At 50.4% G+C, this 26,049-nt stretch overlaps 6 protein-coding genes across 6 annotated transcripts; 1 reads left to right on the forward strand and 5 right to left on the reverse strand.

Annotated features, from left to right (window-relative positions):
• Positions 1-249: 249 nt before the first annotated feature.
• Positions 250-6,689, reverse strand: GUITHDRAFT_106834 (hypothetical protein; the record flags this gene model as incomplete). Its single annotated transcript, XM_005834311.1, has 9 exons — positions 250-453; positions 927-1,123; positions 1,175-1,305; positions 1,523-2,094; positions 2,144-2,224; positions 2,364-5,381; positions 5,429-5,517; positions 5,580-5,737; positions 5,800-6,689. 9 exons carry the CDS (start codon positions 6,687-6,689, stop codon positions 250-252), a joined length of 5,340 nt encoding a protein of 1,779 aa, XP_005834368.1.
• Positions 6,690-12,615: 5,926 nt separating this feature from the next.
• Positions 12,616-15,240, reverse strand: GUITHDRAFT_137562 (hypothetical protein; the record flags this gene model as incomplete). The annotated part of the gene is made up of 8 exons (XM_005834312.1): positions 12,616-12,717; positions 12,878-12,937; positions 12,985-13,035; positions 13,249-13,290; positions 13,341-13,640; positions 13,707-13,815; positions 13,867-14,872; positions 14,916-15,240. The coding sequence occupies 8 exons, from the start codon at positions 15,238-15,240 to the stop codon at positions 12,616-12,618; spliced, it is 1,995 nt and encodes a 664-aa protein (XP_005834369.1).
• Positions 15,241-17,881: 2,641 nt separating this feature from the next.
• On the forward strand, positions 17,882-18,492 carry GUITHDRAFT_152099 (hypothetical protein; the record flags this gene model as incomplete). The annotated part of the gene is made up of 1 exon (XM_005834313.1): positions 17,882-18,492. A coding segment is annotated over exon 1 (443 nt), but the record flags the coding sequence as incomplete, so codon positions are not given.
• Positions 18,493-18,588: 96 nt separating this feature from the next.
• Positions 18,589-22,196, reverse strand: XPC (Rad4,mus101,TopBP1 nucleotide excision repair; the record flags this gene model as incomplete). Its single annotated transcript, XM_005834314.1, has 16 exons — positions 18,589-18,690; positions 18,758-18,820; positions 18,867-18,916; positions 18,963-18,999; positions 19,048-19,455; positions 19,496-19,642; positions 19,690-19,812; positions 19,860-20,018; positions 20,135-20,220; positions 20,308-20,369; positions 20,457-20,696; positions 20,763-20,802; positions 20,853-21,229; positions 21,494-21,625; positions 21,675-21,797; positions 22,000-22,196. 16 exons carry the CDS (start codon positions 22,194-22,196, stop codon positions 18,589-18,591), a joined length of 2,346 nt encoding a protein of 781 aa, XP_005834371.1.
• Positions 22,197-22,733: 537 nt separating this feature from the next.
• On the reverse strand, positions 22,734-24,064 carry CPEA6 (phycoerythrin alpha subunit 6; the record flags this gene model as incomplete). Its single annotated transcript, XM_005834315.1, has 5 exons — positions 22,734-22,750; positions 22,912-23,082; positions 23,165-23,186; positions 23,313-23,519; positions 23,975-24,064. 5 exons carry the CDS (start codon positions 24,062-24,064, stop codon positions 22,734-22,736), a joined length of 507 nt encoding a protein of 168 aa, XP_005834372.1.
• A 717-nt stretch (positions 24,065-24,781) lies between these two features.
• GUITHDRAFT_106839 (hypothetical protein) lies at positions 24,782-25,616 on the reverse strand (the record flags this gene model as incomplete). The annotated part of the gene is made up of 4 exons (XM_005834316.1): positions 24,782-24,852; positions 24,905-25,085; positions 25,141-25,304; positions 25,349-25,616. 4 exons carry the CDS (start codon positions 25,614-25,616, stop codon positions 24,782-24,784), a joined length of 684 nt encoding a protein of 227 aa, XP_005834373.1.
• Between the last annotated feature and the right edge of the window lie 433 nt (positions 25,617-26,049).

Here is a 26,049-nt window from a genome sequence, read left to right on the forward strand (position 1 = left end):
TAAATAGAGGAACGATACCCTAAACCACTTGCTCTATCGTTGAATGGAGATGTTGTGGAGGGAGCAGCCGTGGAAACAGTGAAAAGAAGTTGCACGTCTTGTCAAGTCAGTGCAAACCAAGTTTCTCTCTTGCATTCACATCTTTATGGTAAAATCAGACCTCAACAGTCTATATCGATTAAGATTCCACCCGGCCCCTAACAATCACCGCCAACAACGTGGCCGCTATCACCATCACGTTCTTTCATATCAAGTCAACATCTCAGAGTCTTGTACTTCCACATCGACATCTTCCTTCTTGGTCACCTTGGCCTGTACGTAGATGCGAGCAGCCTTGAGCTTCTTGTAAAATCGCGGATTCTCAATCTGAAGCGCGACGGGCTCGTCGGGGAAGGTGGAGGTGAGTTTTGAGATGTCGAGGTAAGCAGTGCCGATGAGGTCGTCTTTGGTTATCTATGAACAGCTGAGAAAGAGGAGAAAACGAGAGAAAGGAGCGAAAGGGGGAGGGCAGGGCAGGGCAGGGCAGGGCAGGGCAGGGCAGGGCAGGGCAGGGCAGGGCAGGGCAGGGCAGGGCAGGGCAGGGCAGGGCAGGGCAGGGCAGGGCAGGGCAGGGAAGAAGAAAAAGGATAGAGTAAGGAAAGGAAAGAAATGAAGATAGCACAGAGAGAGAAGAAAGTGTAGGTAGGAGCTGAAAAGAGGAAAGTCCTTCGGGGAAGAAAAGAACATAAAGAGGATGAAGATGAACAGAAGTCACGTTGGATATCACGGCAGATGATTATGATGAGTTAGAGGTAGTGGAAAGGGGGATCGGGGTTGGGGGGGGGGGAGGGCGGGGGAAGGAGAGATGGAGGAGAAAGAGGAGAACGGGGAGGAGGATGAGGAGGAGGAGGATGAGCAGCAGCAGCAGCAGCAGCAGCTCGACTCACATTGTCCTTATCCCACACGGAGATAGTGACTATGGTGCTGTTGCTGTACACCTTCCACTCGAACGCCTCGTCCCACGTCGGGTTGACCTGCTTCCTGATGATCTTGCTCATGTACGAGTCCCTGCTGCCCTCCCCGTCCAGAAAGAGGATGCAGTACGGGTCGCAGCTCCTTACGAGATCCATCCTGGGGAGATGCTCTGCCCGGACGAGCCGGAGGGTTAGAGTCCCTAGAGCACCTGCTCCTCTACCCTGATCCTCCTCCTCCTCCTCCTCCTGGATGGTGACCGAGCTCTTCTGCGCTATCCCCTCCATCACTTGCACGATCCTCTTCTGCTGAGCCACCAGCTGATTCTGCAGCGCGTTCATGGAGAGAAGCCGCCTGCATGAGGAGTTATGTGATACCCCTTCCTCCTCCTTCTCTACCTCCTCCACCTCCTCTATCTCCCCCTATACCCGCTTCATCGCCTTCGCTCCTAGTTCTCCCCCGTCCCCCGTCCTTCTTCCTTCACCACCTCTTCGTTCTCTACATCTTCCTCTTCCATCCCTACCTTCCTCTTCTTCTCCACCTTCCCTCCTCACCCTCCTTCCCTCCTCACCTCATGTTCTCTATCTCGAGGATGAGCTTGAAGTCCTGGTTCTTCCTATCCTGCAACTCGGACAGGTCTTCCCCGTAACGATCCAGCAAGTTGTGAATCGCCTCGCTGTCCTCCATCCCCCCGACCTCTTCCCCATCCTCCTGCCCCTCAGCCTGCCCTTCCACAGGATGCACCCTTGGTCCTCCCGTCTTCCCCAGGAACAGCTCGAGATCCTGGTAGTCGACTTTGATTCCTCCTCGGATCAGGATGGCGCGCTGGTAGGCCATGCGCTTGCTGATGTCGAGCTTCACCTTGTGCATCTGCTGCATCCTCTCCTTCTCCTCCAGCAGCCTCTGCTTCAGCCTTTGGTTTGAGATGAAGGAGCTCCCGGGCAGCACCAGCCGCTTCACCTCGTGCGCTACCACAGAGGAGAAGTCGCTGATGAGGCCGGTGGAGCCGTCGGTGTGGCTCTTGACGTTGGCGTACGCGTCGACGAGGATGGCGAGGAAGATGTTAAAGAGGATGAAGAAGACGATGAAGAGGTAGGACCAGAGAAAGATGTGGAAGGCCGCAAAGTCCGAAGCATGCGACATCTGCGAGAGGAGCAGGTCAGGGAGGAGGACGGGAAGGGGAAGATCTTACGGAGGAGAAGAACTGAGTCGTGTCGAAGTTGAGGAGGAATATGGTGAGGGTGATGCAGGAGCTCGAAAGGTTCTTCATGCCCTGCACCATGCTCGTCAGCTATCGCAGGGAGGGGAGGAGGGGAGGGAGGGGAGCGGGATAGCAGGGGAGAGGAGAGGGTGAGGAGAGGGAGAGCAGTGTCGGAGAGAGTCAGAGAGGGGAGGAAGAGGAGGCGACAGACCTCAAACTGATGACCGAAGAGCAGGACGCCGACGATGGCGTAGCCCATGAAGACGATGAGGAAGAGGAGGATGAAGTGCCAGAGATCGCTCGCAGCGTTAGAGATCGTCCTTGTCACCATCCCCATCCTCTCCTGGAAGTCGAGGGACTTGAGCATTCTGAGCACGAAGAGGACGACGCTGACCCCCGCGAAGAAGGAGAACACCTGCATCGTGCTGGAGATGCGCTGCATGGTGTGGATCAGGCTCAGGAAGTCGAACTCTGCCTGGTTGTTGGTTCGAAACATCCTCGCGCTCGCTGGTTTCGTAGCCGAGAGCGGAGCCTCGAAGGTCCTCGCTGCCCCGTACCTCCTCGACGTGCTGTTGTCGTACTTGGGTCCGTAGAAGAGGATGGGATAGTTGGGGAGGAGGGTCAAGCCCTGCACCTCAGCTCTGTGCACGAACCAGGTGACGACAGTTCCCCACATGAAGACAAAGTGAAGGAGGTCAACCCAGTTGAACAGGTCGGCGAAGTACTCGTGGAGGGCAAACTTCCTAGCCTGCACCATGATGTCCATGATTTCCAGTATGCAGTTGATAGCGAGGAAGAGGATCACGAGGAGCATCAGGACGGCCTGAACGACGCTGGGGTAGAGGATGCGGTCGAAGGAGATGGTCTTGATATTGTAGTTCCAAGGGATCTTCCCGCTGGTCTCCCACTTGAACGAGATGTCGAGGTAGAGGAAGAGGTTCTTCACAGCGTTGAACGTCACCACCTCCACGTGCAGCTCTTGCGTCTGAGCGTCAAGGAACTTCCCGTCCTTGGCAAACGCCACCATGGCCTGCGCCTGCTTCTGCGTCAGCCGCTCGTCGAAGAAGAGCTTGAAGCTGTTTCTGTCCTCCCCATGAACAACCTTCGCATCCTTCTCATGCACCGTCTCGTAGCTCTTGTCCATCGCCAGCTCCTCTAGCGACAGGGTCCCGTCCAGGTTCGCGTCCAGCCAGTTGGCGTCGTACTCGTGAGGAAAGAAGCCCTTGGGGAAGGAGAGGGTGGAGGAGCCGTCGGTGCCGTTGACCGCGTGCCGTTCGCTGGGCCCGTAGAACATCTCGGGCCGGAGCTTCCCGTTGTAGATGGAGCTGAAGGGCATGAAAGTCGCGTCGTAGCCGAAGGGCTTCGGGTCAAACTGCTGCTCCGAGGGGCACAGGACTCCCTCCTTGGCGGACTGAGTGAAGGCCTTCACGTCAGGCTTCTGGATGCCCTGGGAGCAATCTTCTCCCTTCCTCCTCCTCTGCGAGATCACGATCCCTCCCACCATCCGGTTGTACGGCGTCAGCTCTCGCACCTTGGGCTGGAACTGGGGGATGACGGTGGGGGTCTTGCCACGGGCGTTGAACTTCCAGACCTCGAACTCGTGGTTGTCCTTGCAGTTCGTGTCCAAGTAGGACAAGATCTTGCTGGCGTCGATGCACTCCGGGTAGCCTCCTGACCCAGGGCACTTGTCTTGCGGGCAGTGACCGGTGTAAGAGTCCCTGCTGTCTACGATGCAGAACGAGCACTCGAGACAAACTCCAAAGTCATACCCGGCATCAGGGACTCGGTAGCAGAAGGCTGAGTCCGGACAGTCGTAGTGGGTCACACAAGCCTCGTAGAAGCCAGACGTCTGCAGCTGAGAGGAGATGGAGGAGGACCGCAGGGAGAGGCTGGTGTGAGGGAAGGCAGCGGGGTAGCCGGTGAGGAGGGAAGCGAGCGCGGCCTTGAAGCTCGTGTCGACCGCCACCACCTCAAGGTTGGAGGACGTGAAGACTTTGACCGTGACGTCAGCGACGGAGAGGCTAGAGGCGTCAGCCGACTGGGACAAGACAGCCGAGCCGAGGGCTATCCTGCTCTTGTCCTCGTTGAGAGCCGTCGAGAGAGCAGACTGGAGCCAAGTGAAGCTCGCGTTAGCGTCGAAGGTCTGGTTGTTGAGCTCCACCACGCGGAAGGTCGCGGAGAGAAAGGGAGGAGGGAAGACGCAGATATGAAAGGGAGTGCCCATGGCACTCGGCAGAGTCCCCGAGCAGGCGATGGCGAGGACGGAGACATCGGTACCTTCGACATCGGCGGTCTCAAGGAACACATTCGCGTACGTCGGGTTGGAGTAGAAGGGCCCGGTAGTGCAACTTGGCTGCATCAGGCAGACGTTCTGACTGTCGCACAGCGTGACTACGTAGGCGATCTTGGCGCTGGTGGTAGTGGACTTGATCTCAAAGTCCACGAAGAAGTTCTCTCCGTCGCAGGAGGTTGTCACAGTCTGGTCGACCAGCTTCACCGTCGCTGCTGTTGGTCTCGTCGGACATGCCTGCCCCCCCCAAGTCGCGCAGATGGAAGCGAGCGAGTCAGGGAGGATGACTTGCACGCGAGCTCGCCACGAAGGGATGGAGATCGTAGGCGTCGGCTCTCCCGGCCGGGCACCGTTGCAGACGGTCACGTCAGAGGACGAGCACTCTGTGCTGCAGGCGTCGTCAGTGCAGGCACAGGCCGTGATGCCGTAGGAGCAGGTGGAGGATGAGGGCGGGCCCAGGTTGACGACGCCGACGGTGAAGGTGAGGTTGTTCTGATAGTTGGCTAGCGACACGATGTAGCAGGCCTCAGTCCCTTGGCTCCCTATGCTGTAAACATATCCAGCGTCCTGATCAGCAATCTCAGTGCAGCTTGAGCTCCTGAGCGCTACTTGTCTCTTCGTCTGCCTCTGCTTCGGTCGGAAAGCTCTTAGTGACTTGCTGCGTGACTGCAGCGTCGGAAAGCGTGACTTCACCGTTGGGGAGAGCTCCTTCAGCCCGACATCCTTCTGCCTCGAATGTGCGGAAGTCATCGAGCCCTCGTACTTTCTTCTCATCTTCTCTGCTTGCTCGGAGTGATGCTCCCACAGGACAACCTGTTGTTGTCTGGCTCTCCTTGATACCTTCGCAGGGCAGGTTGTTTCAGCCTGTCCGAAGAAGGCCATGTTTTCAGCAGAGTCGATCCCTCCTGTTCTGTTGGGGACCGACGTGCAGAACAAAACCTGGATGGAGCGTCAAGGTGAGTTTGACCTTCCGACTCAACGATTACCTCAGCAACTGTGTCGAAAGAGTTTGTAGATGTCTTGCTCGTAATACTCCCATTCAAGCCATAGCTTGCCATGACTCGGAAAAGCACATCTTCAAACAGGACAGCAAAGATCAGTCATCGTCGTCGAAGTGAAGATCTTTCGAAAGAATACCTGGAATGTTTAGGTTTGAACACTTCGGATCCAGGAACATGGCCTCTGAAGAGAAGCAGTAATCTATGATTCCTGATAGCAACAAATATGATGCAGTGATGAACTCCTTCTTGTCGCCATAAGAGAAATCGTTCAAACTGTTCCGCTCTGGGATTGTGCTGAAAGCAAAACAAGCATCAGTCAAACTCATCAAGAAACACACATCAATTCCGTTCAACACCTCGGAACAATCCCAAGGTCTTTAAGAGCTGCGTTGTCCACAAGCTCGCTGGTCTTGACCGTCTGATAAAGCACAAGGTTGAACTTGCCGTCAGGCACGTCCACGACAAGCTTCGAATCATTTCTATCGGTCTCGAACAAGAAGTTTCCCATGGTCTGACTGTAGATGTTGTACTTGAACCCGCCCTTCCTCGCATCCTGAATCATGCTCTGAGTCGAAAGATCCCAGTTGAGGCTCTTGGCACTTGTTTGCACCACGTCTTCCAGGTTGATAGAGAGCGATGTCACATTCAAGTAATTCCCACAGTCGATGATGCAGCCAAACCGACCAAACCCAGGGTATTCATCCGGACTATCACACTTGCCGTCCCCACAGACAGGATCGTTGAACACTTGTTTGATCAGAGCGTCGTTCAACCAGGTGTAAAATTCGTCCACGTTGCTGAGAAAGCCGTTGGCACCAACACCCGAGTTCGTGTACCCACCTGATCCTGTGGTCGGCAGCTTACCAACAATCAGGTTCATGACCGAGCTCTCAATCGCGTAGCAGGCTTCGTAGTCTCGCTGCATGAACAACAGCACGATGTACAAGATGAAGAACGTCGTCGTGCCCATCAACTTCTTGTATGAGTCTGACCTGTTGATTTTCGCTTCTGCCATCTCTATCAAACCATCCACCATGAACTCTTTTGATGTCTCAGGATCCTTTTCAGAAGGGTTGAAAAGGATTTTCGACTCGATGTCTTCAAGGACATCTTGAATGGCTAGAACTCGTTCTTGGAAGACCCTCTTGTCCTCTACCAGCAAGGGCTCGTCTTGCCTCTCGTTGATCCCTGCCCTTTGCCGTCTGTTCCTAACTGCAGCGATCAACCCCCCGGAAGGGAGGGGCATTTTGTATTAGCTGACCAACACCAGTGATACTGAACCTGTACATCGTAAGGATCAGTGATAACATGAACAATGAGATATCAGGAATTCTTGTTCTTTCAACTTTCATCTTCTCTTCTAATCGCTTCACCCATCATGATGTCCTGCTCTCGGAGACTCCTTACACTATGATCACAGTATCCCTCCATCTCTCATCCCTCCATCGATCTCGTTCAATCTTCTCTTCCTGTCCTGTTTTCCCTCTTCTCTTAGTCCTAGTCTTCCCACCCGTTGTCACCATCTCCTTTCAGCGGTGTATTAAAATCTTGTCAACTGCCCACTGACCTGCCCAACCACCCCCGAACGAAAACTCATCAACTACACTACCCCACCCCAGAATGAAAGTCAAAATGACAAGGACGAGTAGAAAAGGACCCCCATCAGATCGGCCAAAGACGACCCCTACCCAACCACGGCCAAGAATTCTTTTTGATTTTATTGGTCATCATACCGCGTGACTGCAGTGCCGCGTGACTGAAGTCAGCACAGTTGAGTAAAACAAAAAGTTTGTGGGTGCATATAGTGTCTTCCCGCGCAAATGCAGCTGTTCTCCTCCGATCTGATCTCCTTGCCGCCCCTCTCCTTCCCCTCCTGCACTTGATCCACAATTGCTAATCTCGTTCTGTATCTGATCCTGTCTCAATTCACGTCTTGGTTCTAGAGCCCTTGTAATCGCTGTTTTGCATCACGGTCTAGGTACCCAGGACCAAATTTTTACAAATCTCCCTCCTTCCTCTACGTGTCTTCTTTCTCTGAAAAAGACGACTGCCCTGTCCTTTGCTCTTACTAGTTTGATCTTTTGTGTTGTCTTCTGAATGCCGAGTAGAGTCCGTCTGAAGAACAACAGCATTCACGACGAGCAAAGTGAAAATATGATAGAAGATTCACACACTTGCCTTGAATCGGACAATCTATCCTGTCGGAAAACAGTAACAAAGAAAAGACAGAAGGAAAATAAAGACGATTCTATAGCAGAAGAATTATCTCTACTTCTTAACTTCGAGACAGAAGCAAAAATGTATTCGCGAGATCACAAAGTAGCTGGAAGTCGGAAAAAGTCTAAGAAAATCCAATCTATCGACATGCCAGCCATTCTGCAAGCATGGAATTCAATCTTTGGAGATGACAAGCAAATCTTGAAGATGAAAAAGCTATCGCAGTTGATTCAACAATTTCCGAATGAATCCCTCCGTCATTTATTGCATTCCGATGGAACAGGCCATAAAGTTAATCTCAGCGTCCTACCTTACCTCAACGATATCCTCTCCAGCGCAAATCTTAATACGTATAAGGATTATTTGGCAAAAGGCTTGTTTGATGAGTATCTCAATATTTTGCTCATGATGTGCTCGGTGTTGAGTTGCGATTCCTTTCAAACACAACACGATCATTCCCATGCCACGCACAAAACTCATTTCTTCTCAATTTTGCTGGATTGGACAGAAGAATTCATAAAAGCATTGTTCAACATGAAAAACTCTGAATCAAGAAAAAGAAATGGATTGCTCAATTTGATGGAAATTCAGGCTTTTGAGGAATACATCAAATCATGTTTAGACTTGACCTTCACCGCGTACAAAAATCTTTTCAAGGGGTCTGAGGAATTTCTCTTCAAATTAATCAGGAATGGTACTGATTGCTTGCTGTTCAACGGAAGTCGAGGTCTGCAAGACATAGGGATGCATATTCTCATTGAATTGTACTCAGAAAAAGACTCCAACAAAAAAATTGTGTTGGAAGAAATATTTCACATGATGGATGATGATCGTTTGAAAACTGGAATGAAGAAAATTCAAGTTTTGAATTTGGAATCTTTGCCCAGTGTACACATACAATCTCTGATACTGGTTCAACTTTTTCAGTCTTGCTCCAGCGAAAATGAACTTGACGGTCAAGTGAAAGTCTTCCAACAACCCATTGAAGGGTTCATGAACTTGTGAGTGTAAAACTTGACATTATCTTCGAACTAACCAATTGTTTTAAAGATTTGAACAACGATTTCTCGCAAATTCTTCTAATCCAAAAAGTGATTCTTTCAAGGATTTACCGTGTAAATTATTTTTGTCACAGTTAATGGAAGACTTTTGTAATTTGCTGACATGCAATTACCTTCCAGTGGTTCATCTCATCATTGAAATCTTTTTGGAACGTCTTGATCTTGTTGTGCAGCAAAGCTTTCATAGGGCTCATTACAAACTTCATGAATTTTATCGAATGATGATCGTTGACATCCTGGGAATCCTTATTTGCAGAATTGCCAAAATGATCAAGGACTATAATTCCGAAAAATCTGAGTTCAATCTTGCCAAGTGCTTTGATTCCGACGAGCGAGATCATCTGTACAAAACCAGAAACCAGCAGATCCAATTCTGTTCTCTCAATCACGGCAAAACGAAGTTGAATGCGCCATTGCAGATTTTGGAAAAGACAGGCGACGAAGAACAATTGATCTGTGAAGAATCAAAACAGCTTTTGCTTAATTGGTTGTGTTCAAATCAAGGTGAAATGAAAGAATTGTCTCGTTCAGCCTATTACTATCTCTTGGCTCTTTGGTGCACACCGAAAGATAGCGGCCATGAAGTTGGATCTTTGTATTGGGAATCAGTAAGAAAAACTTCAGCTTTTCTTGATCGAAACCGCGAAAACTTGCAACCTACAAAACAAATTGGTATGATTGTTCGACGCATACTGCATGAAGGCTCATTTTATACCAAATTTTCGTCTCGTGCAAATCGTATTCTCATCAACTTGATAAATGAAGGCAAGAATGCCGAAAAAGTCAAGGTTTTGAAAGTTTTGAACGAGATCTTGTCCATTGATCCTGAACTCCCGCATCCAATCTTTGTTCAGAAAATCGAACAATCCTTGCTCTTGGATCCAGACAATGCAAACATGAGGGCAGCTGCAATTGAAGTGTATTGCAAGATGGCAGTCCAGAAATTTCAAAAAAATAGAAAATCCTCAGAATTCCAAAATTACTTTGGCATAATTTGTGGGCGAAGCTTTGACACTTCTATTCGAGTACGACAGGCTATAATTGGGTTCCTCAGGGAAATTGCGTTTTCTTCAAGATTCTACATACATGGTTCTGTTGAGGAACACGCTGAAAAACTTGTTGGGTCAACAATCCAGAAGGTGAAGGAGGATCTAAGTTTGTCTTATGGCAAGATTGAAGGATACAGCAGAAATGAGAAAGTATTTCATGTAAGATACGGTGTCAACGACCTGCAAGAATCGATCAATTTCTCAGACATTCTTTATCACTTAATTCCTAGTTGTATTGAAGAGTTGGGAATTCATGGGCAGCACTCTGAACTGCTGATTGAATGTTGTGATCAAATGTCCGAAATTCTGCAAAGACAGGAAGATGATAGCATTCGGGAGCTGTGCATGTCTTTCTTTATGGATCTGTGGTTTTCGAACACATCTCATGCACCTCTTCAATTTTGTGTCGAGGAATTACTACGATTCTTAAGTCATGACGGGAATGAGCGGGACGAAAATAGTAATAGATCATGCTTAGAAGCAATTTTGCAATTCTTACTCAAAGATAAGATGCAGGCACGAGTCGGACATTTATATGTCGAATTGATATTCTCGAGAATCAAACATTGCAAATACAAGTCATCAAGCACAGATACAGATGAAGGAGAAATTTCAAAGTCATTCTGTGAGTCAAATTGTACGAAGGTGCTTGCACTCGTGAAATTGATGATCCCTTGGTCCAAAACTTTCACGCAATCCTTTGCAACACACGTGGTAGATTTGATACCATTGTTTCACATTGCAGATGATGCAAAGGGGCAGACAACGATAATCAGTCACCTACTCGATCTGGTGATCACACTTTCGTCTAAATTGAATTGCCTGCCATTGGATTTCGAAACTTTCATCTTGCGAGCTTACGGCACTGGTTCCTTGAGGTTGAGCGATCCAAAGCGATGGACCAATGTGGAAGATCTCAAGAGAGCAGTCAAATGCTTGTGCTATTTGATCAAGTGCAACAGGACCAAAAGTTCTGTAGACTTTCTCCTCAGGTGCATGAAACAGTACTTGGCTTTTCTGCAAAGGTATATTTCAAGCCCTAAGCAGGAAGATAATGCATGGGTTGCCCGCGCTCTAATTCTCTGTGGTTCTATCGTTAGATATTCATCGATTTGGTCGAGTGATAGAGAAAGTATCGAAATTTTAAGGCAGTCAAGGGACGAGCTATACTGTATTTGCATATCCCGTTTTTCAAATCATTCAGATGAATCTGTAAAGCGTTGTGCAATTAATTCCATCGGCGCAATTTGTTTGAATGATCCATGCAAACTGCTTCAAAACGCATGCATGAAGCTGATGATGAAACATCTATCTGTCGATGCAGTGCCTGTACTGCAAATCCAGATTCTCAAGAACTTCGTTGATCTCTTTGAAGCTGAAGAAAATGAACTTGCAAGCTTATCCAACAATTACGGTCTATTGCAAAACAAGACCGAAGCACCACATTTGATCCGTATATCAGATACATCTACAACGGTGATGCATAAGTTTCATGGGATGATCCTCGAATTATCACTTTCCACTCACTTTGGCGTGAGATTTGAAGCTATCAAATTGATATCCGTCATAATTAGGCGCGGTCTTACAGCCTCGTATATATGCTTACCTTTCCTTTTGGCACAACAGGCAACGTCAGATAAGGCATCTTCATTGGCCTTGAAGCTTCTCAACTCTATCTATGAAAAGGATTCTCTTCACTTTACTGCTCACATGTTCTGGGATGGAATATGTAAATCTTACAAGCTCTGTGAAACTTCCCAAAACTTATCTTCCGATGCATTTTGTGCTGCTTTCAAGTTGATAACCGCTTCAGGAAGGGAAAATGCCTGCAAGTTCGTTAGGCAACTTTTACATATCTTAATATCAAAAATTTACGTTGTACCGGAATCCTTCGAGAAAGATTCAGGATCTTTGGGGACATCTTATTCGTTCAAGCTCTATCTCGCTGTGATTATTTCACAATTTCCATACTTTACAATGGACGGACCACTTTATCTCCTTTCCTTGACGCATCAGAGCATATCAAACTTATCAGAACCGTGCTTGTCAGTCATCAAATCAGATCAATCAAGGCATGGTGACGAAAGGCTTCGAACAAATTTAGAGTATCAAAGCGTTGCTTTGCTTGCAGAATTGCATGTGTTTGTTCAGAGCAAGTATGGGATCAAACCTGATAAACTGAAAAAGTTTCTAGATTCAAAGTGCATTGAAAAGTCTCCAATTAAGTCAGAGATGAAACCAGACAAGGTTTTCAAATCGCGGATGCTCTTCCATCAGAAAGATGATTGCTTTTCTGAATATATGCAGGAATTGCAAGATTTGCTATGCTTGACATTCTGCAATGAACAGAAGAGAGTCCCTGATAAAACTCCGAATCAAGAGGACACTAGAAGCCAGACTCGTGTTCAGGATTCGATGGTGTTGTCAAAAGTAACTCAATCAGAAGCTCCTACTTCGCTTCTGCATCAGGGAAATTGCAGGACACATCAACAGACAGAAGATGTATACGCAAGAGGTATGCGGGTTGAGCTTCTTTTTACAGACGGTGTGTGGTACCCTGGAACAGTAACAAAAGCAACCAAAACGAAAGTATATGTGGAGTTTGACGATGGAGATAGATACCATATCTTGATTCCGTGCAACGAATTTCGAAAAATCAAGGCAGATTAGATTTGTAGTAGAGTCTGATGGTACAGATGACAGGAAAATGCAAAAGTAGACATGGAGAAATTGCCAAATACCAAGAAAAATTCCAGCAGCACAGTATTATCTCGATTATGGATTTTGGTAGTAAAGCTTTATTGTATCTCTCCCGTTCTCGTTGATATTCGCTTGTATGGAAACTCTACGTTTCCTGAATCACCACCGTAGGTACGACTGACACCGAAAGCATCTGAACTTGTTGCCACTGCTCTTCCACTTGCATCAAATCTTTCAACTTGTTTTCCTGTTGTCGCAGCAAGCAGCTAAACGAAAGGATTCGTCAGGTAATCGAAATAATCATTGATGAGAATGTGGTGACAGAGGGATAGAAGATGAGAGAGAAGTGAACGAAGTGAGTCAGAGATGATGATTGTGCAGAGAAGAAGGAGAAAGTTCAACGCAACCTGTTCAAGCCTTGCAGTCTCTCGCTGTGCTTCAACTGCGATCATTCGTGCGTCATAGGCCTGCATTGCAAACGTGAGAGAACGTGGAGGATGAAACAGCTCGAGACCTCTGCTTCTGCTTGTGCGGCCCTGCGGAGTAATCTTGATTGCTCTTCCATCTGCCAAACAAACATTAACTTCTGCTTAAAAGAACTGGACAACAAAACAAAGAAAAGAAGAGAGAGCGAACAAGGAGAATAAGGAGAACAGGGAGAAGGAAAAGGATAAGGAGGATATGGAGAATCAAGGTGAAAAAGAGAACAAGGTGAACAGGCAGAATAAGGAGAATGAGAGTACATGAACGAGAGAGGGGGAAAATTCGATCAACGTACCATTTCTATCTGTTTCTTTGCTTCCTTCCGCATCTCCTCAGCCTTTTTTTTGTATTGAGTCGTCGATGCGTTCTCAAGCAAAGCAACAAGACCTGCTTCTCGAGGGTCAAAGCTTCCTCCTCCAGCTGTTTGTTGAAAAATCGATTCTCGTCTGCCCATGGCAGGTAAGTGACAGAACACTGAGAATATGAAGCATCACTCTGAGAAGATCCAGCAGCTGCAGATGATGTTGGATAAGCAAACTTGCGACTGGAGTCAAACTCAATAGTTCGCGTTGCAAACTTGCTGTTGAAGCCGATGGTGGAGACGACACTCTGAACTCCCTCACTCGGCATAGGATGTCGGATCTTGTCTTTCTTGTTGTCGTTCTTCTCTGCTTCAAACATCTTGTCCTTTAACCAAGGTGTCGAATAGAGTTGAATGAGATCCAACAGGATCAGGGGAGAACTCTTATGAACCATCCTAGACTGGTTCTGTAACGAGATGGTAGGAAGCTGGAGGGAGTTGGCAAGGTCTGGATTTGACTGCAAACAAAGGAAGAGATCTTGATAGCGCAACTTGTCCCCCCTGGCACGAAACATAAGGTTCTCAACTCATATACAATCCTCTTTCTCTCACCGACTCAGCTCTTCATTGCGGGATCCAATGCCGCTCTTCACCGCCATTTCCAACACCATCAGCAAGCTTGCCAGCTTGTCCTCTGTCAAGATCGGGCGCATGTCAGCATTTGCAGGCGGCTGATTCCAGGAGTAGAAGGAACGGACGATTCCGTCCTTGAGGAAGAAACCACGGAAGCACAGAGAGTCTCTCCCCCTGGTCAGAACAAACTCTCCAATCTCGTTGTTCATGCTCCAGGCTCCCTGCACATTCTTGCCGCCGTCCGTCACGAAACAGCTAAGCTTCCCGTTCTTCCACTGCCCCAGCACATGATTGTTCCTCTTCACGAAACGAAACTCTATCGGGGACTGATCGACACTTTCGTACCACCGGAGCTCAACGAGTTGCTGTATCGTAGCCTTCACTCCTACATCATTCTGCACACTTGTGATGGCTTTTGCCCACAACTCTTCGCTGGTCTTGTTGGATCCACTGGTAGCAGAGTTGATCTTCTTCTCTATCGACTTCTTCCTCTCTTCATCTGTCATAGCCATGAAGCTCTTGATGTTCTTAGTCGTCGCGGGTGTTCCGAGCAACCTGTTTGTCTGGGCCTTGGGCTTGCTGTCCTCCTCCTTTGCCTCCTTCCTTCCCGTTTTTCCTTCCATTAGGTTTCTGGCCTTCAACATCTCTATCTCTTCTTCAGTGGACATGAACGCATCTTTGACTCTGTTCAGAGTCTGCAGTTCTGCTCGCTTCTTTTCTTGTTCAGCTGCGACTCGCTCCTGCATGCTCTGCTGAGCCTGCAGGAACTGAGCTTCTTGCTGAATCAGTGCTTGCTCCTGCAGAAACTTGAGCTGCGTCCTGAGCATTTGCTGCTCCTTCACTAGAAGGTCGTGCTCATGTAGCTGGATCTGAGCTTGAGCTGCTCGAATCTCATCTGAGTCTTTGGGGTCACAATCGAGTTTATCTTTCTCTTCCGCCAGGTCATACTCCTCCACGATCGAATTTTCCCAGTTCTTGATAAATCCTTCGGAAACGTGTCAGCTCGAGCAGAACACAACTAGCGCTACCTAAGAAGCCCACGGCAAGAAGACCCTGCCTCCTCCTCTTCTTCTGCATTTCTTCGTCTCTGCGTCCTTTCCTTCCCCCGCGGAGTATGACTTTGTCTTCCTGCTGCCGCTTTGCACTTACATACTCGAAATCAGCCTGTAGGACGCGCGACTCTCCTGTGCTCTTCCTCGGCTTCACTTCATGGACGCCTGAGGAGACCCAACGATGCTGCCACATGTCCTCTTCCTCGGACTCCTCCGACTCGCTGAAGCCCAGCCCGGGAGCAGGTTCGAAGTAAGAGGCGACGCTTCTCCTCCCCTCGACAAGGTTGAATCGCTGCGACATCCTTGCCTGCCAACATTAAAGTCGTTAGATCCTCCCGACTGACTCAGTACTCGTCTCTCAGCACTTCCTCCTCCCTCTCCCTCTCCTCCCTCTCTCTCAGTGCTGTCAAGCTGCGTTCAGAGCCTCCTCCCGCATTTTCAACGGCTCTGTCTACAAAAAAGTTGAAAAAAAGTCGACTCACTGTCACTGGGTGACTCCCGAGGGCCGCTTGCCCCACGCCGTTGAAGCTTCAACGGTCACGAGTCTAACGACTCAGTCCGGATCCGAGTGACGCCTCAACTGAGTCAGTTCTGCGAGTCCTGCGAGTCCTGAAAGCTTCAAGGCCCGGCCGGGCCGCTGTCACTCGGAAGCACTCGGCACTGGGCCCGGCCAGTGCTGCCGGGGCCGAAGCATGACTCGTGTGATGATCTGAGAGGCCAAAGAGGAGGGGTCCTCAAGTAGGTCCGAAGGAGGGGTCACCTCCTCATCATGCCGGGTATGTCTACAGTTCATCCACCCGGTGACCCTCCCATCCCCAAGGGTTTCTGGGAATGAACCCGGTGGTGTCATATCCCCGGTGGTACGGTCGTATCTCGACTACCACTGACGATTGTTGAATGACCCTACCCCCCCTTCCCAAGTCTCGCTATGATAGCCACACTACCCCCCATTACACAGTAGGACAAATTACTTACAATTGAGGGGTGAGGGGTGAGGGGGGGGTTCTGTATTGTAGTAGGGGTGGGTCCCATGAATTACTGCTACCCCTTCAATGGTCTGATATGTCATCCTCAGAAAGTGACGGGGTCGGCAAAAGACAGGGGGTAGAATTAGTGGGGGTGGTAGTTAAGGGGGGTAGATGGCAGAGACAAAGGGGGTAGGGGTAGCATCAAGGATACTACCAGTGTGCCGTATCTTAGGGCCCCCCACCCCCACCCTTATTTTTCCCCTAAACCCTGTTCCTCAGTACCCACCACCCCATTCACCGTCTCTTTTAGTAGAAAACCTCTTCCATCATGGCAGCTCCCCCGGCACTGCGATGGTACGCGAACAATGTGACTCGTCTACCATGCTCTCACTGCGATCTATGCGAAACCTTTAACAAAATGTATACTTCTTGACATGTCTGACAAGAACTTGCTCACTTGAGCTCGTTTTGTTCAATCTTCATCAAAACCCCTTGTTCTCCCCTGTGATACTCGCAGCAACATCCTCATACATGTCCCCTTATCCCTGTCTCACATGACAGTGCTTGTCATCTTCGATGATGCATCATTTCAACGTTAGATGCTGAGCACCAAGATTTCTTTGCATGAATTCTCATTATTGTGCCGATATGACTCGTTGATTTCTTTCAGAGTGAAAGAACGCGCTAGATGTCCAAGCACGAGGAGAGGAAGGGAAGTGTTTCTCCTACTCGAGGATCAGTAGCTTCTGCCTCGAAGCCCTCATTCCGTGCATCCTCGCCGAATAGAAATCGTTCAGAATCGTTACCTCAATCCAAGCTTTCCTCGGATGACTTCATCTCTCAATATCACTCGTTGGAAAAATTCAAGAAGAAGGTGAAGAAGACGGAGGCTCAAGATGCGAAGCCGACGGACTCAAAGCGTGCGCTGTCTCCTGCAAGAGAGCGTGCAAAGAATTCTTTTGTGCACAACTCAAGCGTCAAACTCTCACAAAAATCCTTCATTTCCAAGTATGAAATTCTTTCTATGGCAGCGCCACCAAAACCAGTGCCTTGTAGCAGCGGATGTGTAGGAAACGATAATTTATCAACCCATCATTGCGAAGAGTGCAGCAAAGATCTCTGTCGGTTTTGTGTCCTCGAACACAGTCAGAATGATTGGTCCGCCACACACACCCTCATCCCTCTGGCAGAATATCGGCTGACTGATCTGAAGAAGGCCGGATGGAATACTCGCGGAATTCAGGGGCTTGGAATTGCCGAGGACGATGAAACTATCGATAATCTTTCCAAGGTCTTTGGGAAGTCACATTCGCAGCCAGTAACCACATTGATGCTCCCCAGGATTGGGAGCCGAGGGTACGATTCAACGAAAGGGTCGGAGGATGCTTTCTTTCAATTCAATCGGGTCTCTTCTTTCGACTCTTCTTTGTCGCGAGACCATTTGAGATCATCGCCCAAGCATTCAAGCTCATTCTTCAATCGACCATCAAGCTCACATCGCACAGAACGTGATAAATTATCCTCGGATACCATCCTTGAAAACCTGCCGGAAGAAACAGAAGCCTTGAACGTTGAAGAAAACCATGACAAGCACCATGAAGAGTTTGTCAACTTCTTTGACACGCTAGAACCTCCACCTGTCCCAAAGCTTAGGGCTCGTTCTCCGGATTTGCGTGGGTCCAACAGAGCTATGTTTACATCCAACTTCAATGCTGAACAGAAGCAGAAACATGCCGAGGAACAAAATGGTCGCCTTTCTGGGAATCGTGCTCAGCGTCGTAACAGCCCTGAAAAATTGAGAGACTTCAACAATGACGTTGATTCCAAGTCTCCTCTAGAATCCCCCGTCGGCGCGTTCTCGCGGGCTACCACTTTCAGGATGATATCAACGATGACGGGCTATGGGTTTAAGGGTTTCCTCGAGCTGAAAGCAGACCTCTCACCTCGGTCAGCTCCAGAGAAAGTGTTTTGTGAGGTCACAGAGAAACATTTCTTGATCTCTCGTGCTGCAGACCTCGAGAGGCCCCTGTTCAGACTGCACCTGCTGGAACTTTTGTGCAAGATCCCAGCTGACATGCCAGACACTCTCCTCCTTGTCACTGTCGAAGCTGACGCAGCGAACGAGACCGGATGCCAACGATCACTCCCAGGAGGGAAAACTTTCATCGTCAGCAAAGACAAGAATGAGGCCAAGGCCTGGTACTCGCAGATCCAGGAGAACCTCAAACTTCTGGAGACTCTGCCTGAAAAGGAGCAGTATGACCTAGAGGACCTGGAGACTGACGCCAAACTGACCGTCGGCTCTAAAGTGAGGCTACAGGGGTTCAAGCCGACAGGATCGTTTGCTCAGTACAACGGGATGGAGGGATGCATTGATGACATAGACCCGACGACAGATAAGTTCTACGTTGATGTCGACGGCAAGACGATCAAAGCAAAGCTCGAGAACCTGAGGGGGATACGAGAGCTGTTGACCCCTTTCAAGCGCAGAGAGATGCAGAAGAAAGCGTCTGCCCTCCTTGATGAGATATCGCAAAAGAACAAGAAAGATGAGAAGTTCCTGGCTCAAGCTCGGAAAAAACTTTCGAGTATCAAATAAACTTCATTGATAACATAGTTCGAAAGGATGAAATGTTCTTCTTACAATTACATTCTATTGATATTCAATCACCTTCTTTAGTTTACAAGCTGTTACTTTTCAATCCTCGACTTGTCGACATATTCACAAACATTTGCAAATCGTTAGATACATCCAGCAAATTTTCTACCGAGCGACTGATAATCTGCCGTGGGGAAAATAACAAACACACGAATGTCAGGTCGAATTACATTCTCATGAACATGACTGACATGCATCACTTGGGTGGAACGCGTTGAATCTTCTTCGCAGTTCTGCATCATTGCAACCAAAACCTGTTGAACATCAGACTTCCTTCTTGTCTGTTGAATTCGATCTCACCATCTCGATCACATCAAAAAGATTCTTCACTTCATTCTTGATTGTATTTTCTGCGATGGCGTCGTTCAAGGTCAAAAATCTTACCACTTGTCTCACCTTCAGTGACAGTCTTGGGTTGATCCACAGCATTGAACTGGTTCTTCACAAGTCAGACCAACACGAGAGCGAGTGCAGGCGCTACCGTGAAGTCTTGCAGCAGAAGCAGGTCATTCTTACCATCTCTCTTCAGCCCTCGCATCTGTTCGTTCACGGAAGAAAACTCTCGCGTGAGTTTCCTGATGTTTCCTTGAAGATCCGCACTCGAGCACAAGACGGCTGAATCGAGCTTATCGATGGGGTGAAACAAGTCCGTCACAGTCTGAATGATCCTCCTCAGCTTGGACAAGACCCTTGCCGCCTCCTCCTCGCTCGTTTGCCCCTCAACCTTGGCCTCTGGCTTCTTTGCCGGCACAGCTGGGAGCCTCTTGGAGGAGGCGAGAGCGCGAACTTGAGCCTCGTGCTCTTTGCAGACGACAATCCCATCGAAGATCGGGAGGATGCGACCCGACCTCACGACCTTGTCCACCAGCGCAGGAGCATGGTCCACCTGCTTGCCGACCCCGTCACTTGTGCTCGGGCCGCCGTCCCACCTCCTCCCCGACCTTCAAGCGCCGAGCAGCCAGAGCAGCTGTCGGAAGGTCGATGTAGCTGCAGCCCTGCGGGAGGTGGTGAGGAGACAGCAGCTCGACGTGCCCTTTCTCGTTCTTGGGCACTTTGCCATCCCGAGCCCTTCCCGGCTGCTCAGCAAGGTCAACGGATCTCTCGAGGAAAGAGACTGAGCTACCTCAAACGGCTCCACCTGCCACTCCCCGAAGAGCTCGCAGGCAGAGAGTCGATGGAGCTGCGCCAGGGGCGTCTCCCCCCCTTGGGTCTGTCGCAACATGCTGTTGTGAAGGTCTTCCAGCATCTGATCGCCATGTTGTCAACCTGCCGTTGCGTCCTCTCCTCCCCTACCTTGACTGGAGCTTCGCCTTCCCGCACGCTGTAGAGGATCTTCTTCCACTCGTCCCTCGTCCTCAACGTCGAAACGTCTTCCCTCCTGTAGATCTTCTTCATCGCATCCTTCACTGCGATCGTTCCTATCGGTGCCGGCCTCTTTCCTGGCCGGAATACCTACAGCAGTGTCAATGTCCTGCTGCAGCAGCTGCAGCAGCTGCTTCCTATCCCCTTTCTGGTCCTACTCCCTCCTCCTCTTCGTCATTCGATCTTCCTGTTCTTCCTCTGCTCACCTCATTCTCAGCCAAACCGTCTTCAAGCACAAAGTAAGGATGCTTGCGATAGGCATCCGGGTTGGTTGGAAGCTCCTCCTGCCTTCCTGCCTCTTGCCGTCATCTTGTCGCTCCTTCCGAGCAGGAGCAAGACCTTGCTGCACGAACTCATGCTCCTCGAGTAACTGGCTGACGTCGTGCTCCTGCGATGAGCTTCGAGGAGTCAGATGCGACAAGTGTGAGGAGGAGATTCGACCTGCTCCGCATCATGTCAAGTACATCCCTAGCGATCGCCTCTCCTCTCCCCCGGGCGGCGTTGACTTGCGAGAACCTCCGCACGTACCTCCTGGTCACGTCAACGAGCCGCTGCCTCTCCACAGCAAAGACGTAAGAGACGGGGGCCTGGGAGGAGCGATGGAGCTCCCCGTCCATGGCGTCCGGCGAGTTGATGGCGCCGGTAAGGGGGTCGCAGTGGATCCATCTCATGTCCGGGAGCAAGACTTCGTTCCAGCATCTGTGCGCTCCTGCTGGGTCGCTGCTGGACTCGGGCTGGAGCGGGTGGAGGCAGAAGACGAGGCGGCACCTGAGGCCGACTCGTCTGGAGGAGGAGCATGTCAGCGAAGCGAGGGAGGAGGACCGCGCGATCGACCTGCAATGTGCAGCGAACAGGACGGGGAGGAAGGAGGGGTCTGGGTGGTTCAACAAAGTCACTCTACAGCGGGTTAGGGAAGTAGTCCACCTCCTCTCAAGTTGGGGATCTCTTCCTCCAGCTGCTTCCTTGCCTCCTGCTTCATCTCCCTCCAGCAGCAAGCTAGGAACGACTTCCTCCTCGACTTGTCCATTCCTGTCTTCAGCCACTCCTGATGGACCTGGCACAGAGAAGAGTTCCGCGCTGGAGGCCCCATAGAGACTGAGGGACCCGCCGCGTGTTCCCTATGAAGGCTGCTAGCACGCCTCTCCGCATCGTTCCTCAGGTGGGAGATGTAGCGGGAAAGAGAAAGTTCGAAGCTCTCGGGCTGGAACGTCAAGTTCTGTAGGGCCTCGACGTCAAGCGCGTCCACTAGTTCATCACATGCCAGCAGGTGCGAGCACAAGTTGGCGAGTTCGCACATGTACCTGACCATAGAAGGTTCAGTGGAGGAGGAGGAGGAGGAGTTGGTGGTGGAGCAGAGCAGGAGGAGGAGGAGGAGGGTGATGATGATGGTGATGGTGATGATGGTGATCATGATCATAATGATGATGGTGAGGATGATGATGATGAGAGGACGAGGACGAGGAGGAGGAGGAGGAGGAGGACGAGGACGAGGACGAGGAGGAGGAGCAGGAGGAGGAGAGATAATGAGGAAGAAAAGGATGAGAAGGGGGAGGGGAGAAAGAAACCTCTGAGCATTGAGGACGTTTGCGAACCAAGAGCGATCAAGGGCACGGGACGGGAACTCGTCTCCTTGCAGAGCCTCTCCGTGCCCTCCTACAACGACGGGGTTGACTTGAGCCACCAGCATCGACGTGGCCCTGCCTCCACCCTCTCACTGCTTATCCTATCCTCCTTCAGACAAGTTACCTTCGTTTCTGAGGGACCTCGGTGCACTCCTTCCCCTCCTCCACCAGCGGGAACTCTTCCCTCGTGACATTCACAGCCTCGCCGAAGTTTTCTTTCGCACATTTCTCACAGATCTGTGGGATCCTGCCAACGGGGCGCTATGAGCATGCGAACGAGACAAGGAGGTGATGCTGGTACAGCAGGAGCAGGAGCAGGAGCAGGAGCAGGAGCAGGAGCAGGAGCAGGAGCAGGAGCGAGCAGGTGTGGAGCAGGTGGAGCAAGAGTAGGAGGGGTAGCGCAAGAGACTTGGCGTGGGTCCAGAGGGAGGATCGTGTGTGGGGTTCACCTGTTTGAGATGATTTGCTTCAAGGAGACGACTCTCCCTGCACAGCTCGCCTTGTGTTGACAGCAGAACTGAGGGGATCCTCTTGCGACCTTGCTCGCCCTCCTGTCTTGGCCAGCAGCTTGGTGCACATGGGCTCGTTCAATGCAGACAAAGAGCAGCAGGGCATGTACAAGCCCGACTCTCATTCGCCGCGGCATGGCGCTGGAAGTTCCTGCTCGATCGCTGACCCCTCTCTCATCTCCAACTCCTCTCTTCTACCTCCATGTTCCTCCATGCACCCTCCCCTCCCCCCTCCCCTCCCCCCTCCCTCCTCCCTCACGCTCATTTTCGTTTCCGTAAACCCTCCAGCAAACCTTGTAATTTCAGTGTGGTTGTACCCTCGCTCAGCTCCTGCCGCGCTACCCCTATCCCCAGATCGCTACCGCTTCCTCCCAGACCTTCGCTTCTGCTTCCTCTCCACTACCTCGAAGTTAGACAGAAGATTTTGAGCTCTCAGATACCAATACAGCGCACACTCCGAGACAAGTGGTAGGTAGACCGACATCACTCACTAACATGTTTCCAAAGATCAATGAAATCATAATACTGGATACAAGCAAACTGCACAAGACGGCTGTCCACTTGCTCCATAGAGGCAGCAGACATACAAGATTCGCCTCTCCTTCGATCGGTTTATTCACTCGAAGAAATCAGCATCCCCCGCTCGGACATGATAATCTATTTCTTGTAATAATTTACTTAGGGCAAGATCCTGCACCACAAGTCAGATCACAGACTGCCAGCTGTTGGCACTGTGACAGGAGGAGGAGGAGGAGGGCGAGAGAAGCGAACAGGAGGAGAGAGAAGAGTGTGCGAAAGAAACCCAGCAGGGTGGCAGGGTGCTCTCGAACAGAGCAGGAGGGAGCATCTCACCATCTTGGCAGTAGATCTGGAAATCGCTGAGGATAGAGGCAGCAAGGTTGGTGTTGGCAGGGATGGCCTTGGCCTTGACGGAGACGCACATGGCATCGTCCTCAGTTCCGACCTTGGCGCCAGTGTACTCGGCGCGGGGCGGAGGCAGCCACGCTCGTCGTGGACCTGGATCTGCAGAGGCGTCACGAAGATGACAAACTCCTTCACATCGCATAAGCCACGGACAGGGTGATGTCACTGAATTAAAAAAGACCGATCGACAACACACGTGTCAACTACAAAATCACCTCAAGCACATGCTATCATATGAAACAAGATACAGCAGGACACAGATGACAACATCATGAAGAGGTGGGAGACAGAAGCTACACCAAGAGAAGAGGTATCCGCGGCAAACTTACCACAGGAGCAATGTTGAGGAGCTGGCCCTTGCGGTAGCTCTGGTAGGACTGGGGGGCAAGGAAGCCCTTCTCAGCTCCGGCAGTGTCACGAGCCTCAGCGAACTTGGGGGCAGTGAGGGCAGCAGCTCCAGCGATGGCAGCTCCTCCGAGGACGCTGCGGCGGGACACGTCAGACTCCGCAACCATGGAGACGGAGGTGGCGCGGGCCTGGCATTAACGTCAGCACAAAGCCACCAGCGTGAGTTGATCGCACGCACAAGTTCAAGACAACACAAGGACGATTTGAGGGAAAGACATAGATAGCAATTGATGCACATGATCATCAGTGAAAGTCATGTGGACATGGTCACAGAATCAGAAGAGAGATCTGACAGCCAAATGCGACACGAGGGATCAAAATGAAGCCAGTAAGACCACGTCTTAACAAATTGATGCGTGGATGCCATGAATGGCCTTCCAAACATTCTTTTCAAGTAACCAACAAGAAAACATTAAATTGAGAAAATAAACAACAAAGAATGATCAAGTCATCTATGGGAAGAAGGGAAGAAAAACGAGCCAGATCTTGAGCAGCCCTTGGTGAAAATGGCAGCTCTGGTGACAGCAAGGGGTACAAACACAAGAGATCCAGCCGTCTAAGTCAAGGCAAACAAAGATCATACCGCTGGGGCGCGGAGAGGGAGGGCTGGGCCAGCAGAGAAGGCGGAAGCAGCGGCGACAGAGGCGGCAGCGAGCGTGAGCTTGGCGAGCATGGCGTTCGGGGGGCGAGTGACTTTCTGACAGGTTTCAATGGGCTCTAATAGGGGGGTGGGGTAGCAACAAACCATGGGGTAGGGTAATCACCCCACCCCCAAGACGGTACAAAGTGTGAGATCAGACGGGTATAGTGATGTGTCATTGACTAAATATATAGTACGAGGAAATCGATAGTACGGGTTTAGGGGTCGGGGGTAGTGGGAAATTAGGTGGTAGGGTAAGCCCAAAAGAGGGGTAGGGGTGAGAAAACTTGAGGATTTTGAAACTTCGCTGCGGTGGGCAAATCGAAAGTTCAAACCAACCTTGAAAGTTCTTACTGAAAGTTTTCGAACTTCCGACTCAGTTCAAGTTCCAAGTTCCGCCGACTCGGTCACTGTACGGTCACCGTTCCGATCCGGCGCCGCGCCGGCACTGCAGCCGGGCCCGGCGTGTCGGAGCCTGAGCCACTGAGTGCTGCGAACTGGCACCGACGGTTGTGTACCGTACTGTGTTACCCGCCGAGGCTGCCGGGGCCGCCGGCTGCCGCGGAATTGAGTCAGACTGATGTTGAACTCAGTGGAAATCAGTATTTACAAGTGAAAGTCACAAGGGATAGAACTACAGCCCACTACGCTTCAGTTCGTCAGAGAGGGGCAAACTATTCGGGAGTCTAGCTTCCGAAGTTCAAGGGATTCGAGCTGACAACAGTCTCAAGTTTCCGACACTGCATAACTTCATGTGGCCGCCGCATTCAGGTACTCATGAGACGCGTTTCTGTGGAGGGAGCAGAACTTGCGTATTCTATCTGAGAGAGAAGGGATCATCAGAGACAGATAAGAGATAAAGCCCCTTATCACCTTCTGGAGAGCCATAGATTGCCCTTCGGGTGCAGCGAAATGACTGGAAAAGTCCGTCCTGGCTGCCCCAGGAAGAGAAGTGACCTTCGCAGATTCGATTGTGGAGGTCGAAATCGATGCTACTCCTGTGATTGGCGCACCATCGTCTCGACTTATCAGCCATGTTTCCATAATGCGCCACCTGGGATATCACGCATGAGTACTGCACGGGATCTTGTGGATGAATTGTAGGTCACCTTGCTGCAGCCCTCGTGATCACAGATCCTGAGGCCAAATGTAGAGTTGGTGCCCGAAAGCTTGTGGAACCTGCAGAACCAAAGTCGCGATCCTGGGATGGAGTAGGACGCTCGTTTCCGACAACCTCCAAACTTGCACATCCTGTTCTTCACATCCACAAAATCTGCAATGCAAATCAGCATCCATTACGAAATCTTGCGCCAGCACCATCTGGCTTGTGATCCTTGCAGAACATGTTTTGATCGGTCATTGACAGTTCTAGACTCGACCTCTCCTGACCAAAAGTAGCATACTTCAAGCATCCCTTGAATGAACAGATTTTCTTCTTGTTCGAAAGGTCCCTGTGATCCGGGCACCTATGCATCTTGCAGAATCGGGTATCGTTGTCGAGAAAGCCGTACACCACTCTGGTAGAAGCTTCATCGCACCCTTCAGGGTGTGCGCATTTTCTCCCCAATCTTGTTCTTGACTTCATGGGTTGCCCCAACGACTTGTTGTGTGAAAGCAAGTGCGGCTGAGTTGAGACGCTTGCGGGCAAGGGAGGGGCAACGCTTCCATCTGCATCAAACTGATATTGCGAGCTTGCAGTGGGATGATCGAAGAGGAGGAGGCTGCATAGCAACAGCGGCAGCCGACAGCATGCATGCATCAGCCATGCGACCGTTCCATTTCCATTATCATTGTTTATGATTGTCCTCGTACTGATTTTTAACTTAAATTTGAGTAAAGAAGTGTTTATCACTTGCACAGGCTCCTTGATAGCGCCGGACTCCGGGAGTCCGGGCCGAACCCCCCGGCCCCGGGCCCGCCGGTGACCCGGACTCCGGTCCGACACTTGAGTCACCGACCTCACCGACCTAGTTTTGGAAAAAAAATTAGCCGGGTGAGTTAACTTTGACAAGGGGGTA

Source organism: Guillardia theta, assembly GCF_000315625.1.
Source record: "Guillardia theta CCMP2712 unplaced genomic scaffold GUITHscaffold_26, whole genome shotgun sequence".
NCBI classification, from domain to species: domain Eukaryota; class Cryptophyceae; order Pyrenomonadales; family Geminigeraceae; genus Guillardia; species Guillardia theta.